Raw genomic sequence first — 6,328 nt, 5'->3', positions numbered from 1 at the left:
AAATATTTTTTCAAAAAGTTGAATTCCAAATATAAACATTCGATTAAATAAAATTTAATTGAAATATATTTCTACTGTAAAGATTGCAATCTTAATCATACACAAGCCTATCCTTTCCTTTTGTTTTTCATCAATGATCAAACAAATTAAAATAAAAAATCTAATTTTCTTAGTGGGGAAAATAATATCCAATAATTGGTCTAAACAGCTAACAAAAAGAAAAAGTGGTTGAGGTGTGTGATCCGTAACAGTGAGAAGAAGAAAGGGTGAGATGTCAAAGCAATGGCAATGGAGTTCCGCTTGGACGTTGCTTCTCTTTCTCATCTTCTTCCTCTCCTCAACAACAACAAGCACCACTGACTACGCTTGCAAATTCTCCCAGTCCCACCCCTTCTGCGACACTTCCCTCCCCACTCTCACACGTGCGCGCTCCCTCGTGTCCCTCCTCACTCTCCCTGAGAAGATCCTCCTCCTCTCCAACAACGCCTCCTCCATCCCCCGCCTCGGCATCCCCGCCTACCAGTGGTGGTCCGAGTCCCTCCACGGCCTCGCCCTCAACGGCCCCGGCGTCTCCTTCGCCGGCGCCGTCCCCTCCGCCACCAGCTTCCCCCAGGTCATCCTCTCCGCCGCCTCCTTCAACCGCTCCCTCTGGCTCCGCACCGCCGCCGCCATCGCCCGCGAGGCCCGCGCCATGTTTAACGTGGGCCAGGCCGGGCTCACCTTCTGGGCCCCCAACATCAACCTCTTCAGGGACCCTAGGTGGGGCCGCGGCCAGGAGACCCCCGGCGAGGACCCCATGCTCGCTTCTGCTTATGCTGTTGAGTATGTTAGAGGCCTTCAGGGACTCAGCGGAATCCAAGATGCTGTCGTTGTTGATGATGATGATACGCTTATGGTGTCTGCGTGTTGCAAACATTTCACTGCTTATGATTTGGACATGTGGGGACAGTTCTCCAGGTATAACTTCAATGCTGTGGTGAGTTTCCTTTTCTTTTCTCTTCTTCTTTGACTGATGATAGTTTCTTAAGTAGTTTATGTAGAACAATTAATTTTAGTCCTAAACAAATGAATAAATAAATATATGTATTTAATATCTTGAGAATTAGTAGGAAGATAGTGTAGAAGAGTTTAGGAGTGGAATTTAATTAGAATGCACTCATAGAGTCACAGTCATCCAATCACATATTGGCTATGCCATACGATAATGTACCCTCCCGATCCCCCAGTTGATCCAGAGCTCAGACACACCTTAGCCTCGTTCGCCTCTTAAGCTCGAGACTAGAGGGCTGTGTACCCTCTGTTATTCAGGCTGACCTTTTGGGCCAAACTGACTCTGGACATTGGTTACCATGTTTGGTTCTTGAGCCACCAGGTTGAGGACCATAAGGGGATAAAACAATCATACTGGGGTATCACCCATGATGGAATGACGACCCATCAAGTTAGATATCAACCTCCACACATGCTAGGAAGTGAGACAGCACACATTTAAATGGACCAGACATAGTCAATCTTTAGACCATCCTCTGAGAGTCGGAGGGTCTTCTTAGATTGGAACTATAAGGTGTTGATTTTTTATAATAACTACTTTACAAGTCATACTTAAGGATGATTCTTGGTTGGTTGATATTGTAAAATCTTTACACTGACAATGCATATTGTTATTGTTGTTTTTGGATTGGTATGGTGTGAGTGAGTTTGGTTTTGGTTGTTTGGCAATTGTCGTCAATTGGTTCCATGTTTGTAGGTATCACAACAGGATTTGGAAGACACTTATCAGCCCCCATTTCGTAGTTGTATTCAGCAAGGGAAAGCAAGCTGCTTGATGTGTTCCTACAATGAGGTGAATGGTGTTCCTGCTTGTGCTAGCGAGGAACTCCTGGGACTGGCTAGAGACAAGTGGGGGTTTAAAGGGTAGGGTTTGTGGGTCTTTGGAATTTGTGTCATTGTGAAAAATTATGAAAACGAAAAAGAAGAGGATCTTTTGTTGATTATCAGGATTGGTGGTTTTGAGTATAGGTACATCACCTCAGATTGTGATGCTGTGGCCACGGTTTATGAGTATCAGAAATACGCAAAATCCCAGGAGGATGCTGTTGCTGACGTTCTCAAAGCAGGTTTTTTGTTTGTCTATTTAAATGCATGGTTTCATTGAATTTGTTGCAGCAACTTCATATGAATTGGATGGTTTCTGAGATTTTCTCAATTCATCAGGTATGGATATTAATTGCGGGACGTTTATGCTTCGACATACTGAATCTGCTATTGAGCAAGGAAAGGTTAAAGAGGAAGATTTAGATCGAGCACTTCTTAACCTTTTCTCTGTTCAACTGCGCCTTGGACTGTTTGATGGAGACCCTATAAGAGGTCGGTTTGGCAAATTGGGACCAAAGGATGTTTGCACCCAAGAACACAAAACACTGGCACTTGATGCTGCAAGGCAGGGGATTGTACTGCTGAAGAATGACAAGAAGTTCCTTCCCTTGGATAGGGATATTGGTGCCTCCTTAGCTGTCATTGGTCCATTGGCAACTACAACCAAATTAGGTGGTGGCTACTCAGGTATGATTTTCATATTGGGACATTGTAATTTTTCCATCTTCATTTGGTTTGTTTCATTTAATTTTGCTTGCAGTAGATACCTCATGCCTGTGGTCAGGCTATTCTTTTATACAACCCTACACTCCAATGGCATTGATATATGTACACAGGACTTTCACACTGAAATGCCAAATACTTTTTCTATTCTGAAATAATTGCTGTTTTATCAATTTATTATTTGTCATTTAACAATTGTTTAGGCCATCATCTTTTAAATGTTTCTCTATCTTTTAGAAGACCCCTCAAAACCCTGACATCGAACTGTATGATGTTGTACCTACTACCTAATAATGTAGGAATTCCTTGCTCCTCATCAAGCTTATATGAAGGACTTGGAGAGTTTGCAGAGAGGATATCATACGCTTTTGGTTGCTATGATGTACCATGTGATTCTGATGACGGTTTTGCTGAGGCCATTGACACTGCAAAGCAAGCTGATTTTGTTGTTATAGTTGCTGGGCTTGATGCAACGCAAGAGACAGAGGATCATGACCGAGTTAGTCTTCTCTTGCCTGGTAAACAAATGAACCTTGTATCATCTGTAGCTGATGCTAGTAAAAATCCAGTTATTCTTGTTCTTATTGGTGGAGGACCTCTTGATGTCTCTTTTGCTGAAAAAAATCCACAAATCGCAAGTATTATTTGGTTGGGATACCCTGGTGAAGCTGGTGGAAAAGCTCTAGCTGAAATTATCTTTGGAGAGTTTAATCCAGGTATGTATACTTATAAATGAATATGCTGTTAGACAAGGCCGTCTTTATGCATTGGGAACATTTGAAATTAGATGAGGCTCTATGCTCTCCCAGAGTGATAGTTGTTATTTTTAACTTTACACTAACTACTGTCAAGTGTACTTTTTCTAAAAAATTATCCTTAATTGAATGTGATTGGATATGGGTTCGAATCCGGAAACAGCCTCTTTGCATATGCAAGGGTAAGGCTGCGTACAACATCCCTCCCCCATACCTTCGCATAGCGAAGAGCCTCTGGGCAATGGGGTACGAAAAAGAAAAGAAAGAATGTGATTGAATAATTAAGAATATAATTGAGGTTTGACTAAAATCAGAAAAACTCTGTAATTGAGCTCAATTTTGGAAATTGCATGAAGTAGTAGACTAGTAGTTAGTATTGTCAAAATCACGCTTCAATGCATAGGATTGTACAATGCAACATGTTTTGACATCCCAAGGTTCCATGCTCCTTGTGCATAGTATTGTCAACTACCTATTAGTCTGCAGTTGTACCAGTATCGGATCAGCTTAATGTTGATATTGGCTATCATTATCAGATGATGATAAAATTAAAAAAGCAATCTGCTAATGGAGTCTAATAAAAATGAAGGTGAATCGAAATAATTTATGACAGTTTGTGTGACACTGAAGTTAGCTTCGGTGCTAAACTGCTAATTTCCATTCTCCTAGCTTGGCTTCCTACATTATTATTGCTTCTAAAATTGCAGTATCATTAGTTGTCCATAAACAACCACGGCAAATAGGTTAGTATCCAAATTGTTTATTTGTCATAATATAATGAAGTCAGTGTTTTCATGTCGTGTGTATATGTAGTTGTGCGTGATTGTTGGTTACACACACACACGCATATGGGTTTATTAATACTCACACATATATAGTAGTCTAAATAATTTTTTTTGAAATGGATTGGAGATTAATTGTGAAGTACTCCAATTAGACAATCAGTTACTAAATAAACCCTACTTTGGCATAAAAAGTCACAATTAGGTGTTTTAGTAGCTTTGTTTTTAAATGTTTATATGGGTTACCTATAAAGTACTGTGTGAAATACTTGAATTTAAAATTTGCTTTGTCAATTATCTATGGCAGAGTTTTAACTATCCAAGTTGGTTTTTGATGCAGCCGGAAGACTGCCAATGACTTGGTACCCTGAGGCATTTACTAATGTTCCCATGAATGAGATGAGCATGCGAGCTGATCCTTCACGTGGTTATCCAGGAAGGACCTACCGGTTTTATACTGGAGGTAGAGTATATGGATTTGGGCATGGTTTAAGTTTCAGTGATTTTTCATACAATTTCTTATCAGCTCCAAGTAAAATTAGTTTGTCTAGAACCATCAAAGATGGTTCTAGAAAGAGATTATTATATCAGGTAGAGAATGAGGTTTATGGAGTTGATTATGTTCCAGTTAATCAGTTGCAAAATTGCAACAAATTGAGCTTCTCAGTGCATATTTCTGTGATGAACCTTGGTGGTTTGGATGGAAGCCATGTTGTAATGTTGTTCTCTAAAGGGCCAAAAGTTGTAGATGGTTCTCCAGAAACCCAATTGGTTGGGTTCAGCCGTCTGCATACTATTTCTAGCAAACCAACTGAAACAAGCATTTTGGTGCATCCTTGTGAACACTTGAGCTTTGCAGACAAGCAAGGAAAAAGGATTTTGCCCATGGGCCCCCACACTTTGAGTGTAGGGGACTTAGAGCACGTTGTTTCAATTGAAATTTATTGATTGCTTGTAAAATGTCAAATGTGTAATTTATCGAAGGGTTGGCAATTTATTAAAAAATTTAAATGAGGATGATATCAAATGATGTATATGTTTGTGACTGTCACAGCGTTATTGAGAACCAAAGTCTTTTTTTAGTCATGAATTTGTCTATTACAGTTTTCTTTTTTAGTCATGAGTTGGGCATTGGAGCTCTAGCTCGCAGGCTGCCAGTATAACTCACAACCCACACGGGCTACGAGCATCAATATTAACAACCCATTTAAGAAGTGTGCTTTTTAGCCTGACACGTTTAACCTGTAGGTTAAATGTTGCTTGCGATTTTTTAATGAGTTAACTTTTTTTTTTATATATATAAAAAAACTAATGATGTTTATTGGTTATTTGAGATATTTTCCTTCTATTGTTGTAAAGCTGGAAAAGTTTCTAATATTATTTACCTTAATTTAAAATAATCTTAATTTGAATTTAATATAATTTTGAATTAAATTATATATTAAAAATATCAATTAATTTAGATCAAAATAATATATATCGGCCGAGTTATACACATTTTATTAAACCTGTGGAGATATTGTTGCTTGGGATTTTCCATGAAAAGACATTTTAATAGCACAAGCAAAAATTTGGTTTAAATTTGGGTTTTTCTTTCTTTTTTTTTTTTACCTGTCCTGAATGCTGATCGGGTTGTTTAGCCTGCATGCTTTGCAGTACGATTGCGGGCTACCTTAAAAATGGAGTTCATTTATTTTGCGGACTCAATAGGCGCACTAGACTATATATGTGGGTGCAGTTCAAACGGACAGAATTACTGGTATATTCAGCTCTACATATAAATGAAAGAAATATGAAGTACTCTTTATTTTACTTTCTTTTTTAATTTAAATTGTACTTTGAAAATTGTGACATAACAAATTAATTAAACTTTATTAGATGCTAGTGCAAAAAAAATTTACACTTACAATATATATCTATTAAGAGTAAAAGGTCGATGTATTGACAATAAAAATCATTTTGTACATATAATTTGACAAAATATTTTAATTAATTTTTAGTTTTTTTAGTAGTTAAAAAACACATTTGATTGTTTAATAAATAAGTTTTTTTTAATAGTTTTTAATATTTTCTGAAATGTTACTTGAAATAGTCTTTTTTAATATGCTAGTTTCTAGCTTTTATATTTTCTTCCACTTTTATGATGGATATATTTATTCATATTCCCTGTTACCTATCTTAAATAAATCATGA

At 37.9% G+C, this 6,328-nt stretch overlaps 1 protein-coding gene across 2 annotated transcripts; it reads left to right on the top strand.

Annotated features, from left to right (window-relative positions):
• The first annotated feature begins 200 nt into the window (after positions 1 to 200).
• Positions 201 to 5,225, top strand: LOC114368943 (probable beta-D-xylosidase 6). Of its 2 annotated transcripts, XM_028326245.1 has the most exons (7): positions 201 to 976; positions 1,748 to 1,914; positions 2,020 to 2,117; positions 2,215 to 2,562; positions 2,898 to 3,314; positions 4,476 to 4,598; positions 4,698 to 5,225. In XM_028326245.1, the coding sequence occupies exons 1-7, from the start codon at positions 272 to 274 to the stop codon at positions 5,081 to 5,083; spliced, it is 2,244 nt and encodes a 747-aa protein (XP_028182046.1). In that variant the 5' UTR covers positions 201 to 271; the 3' UTR covers positions 5,084 to 5,225. The 2 variants fall into 2 exon arrangements, with proteins under 2 accessions (XP_028182046.1, XP_028182045.1); XM_028326244.1 differs by having other exon boundaries at positions 4,476 to 5,225.
• The last annotated feature ends 1,103 nt before the right edge of the window (positions 5,226 to 6,328 follow it).

Source organism: Glycine soja, chromosome 9 (genome assembly GCF_004193775.1).
Source record: "Glycine soja cultivar W05 chromosome 9, ASM419377v2, whole genome shotgun sequence".
NCBI lineage: Eukaryota > Viridiplantae > Streptophyta > Magnoliopsida > Fabales > Fabaceae > Glycine > Glycine soja.
The sequence above is the reverse complement of the archived record's forward strand: the minus strand, read 5'-3'. Positions and strand labels throughout refer to the sequence as shown.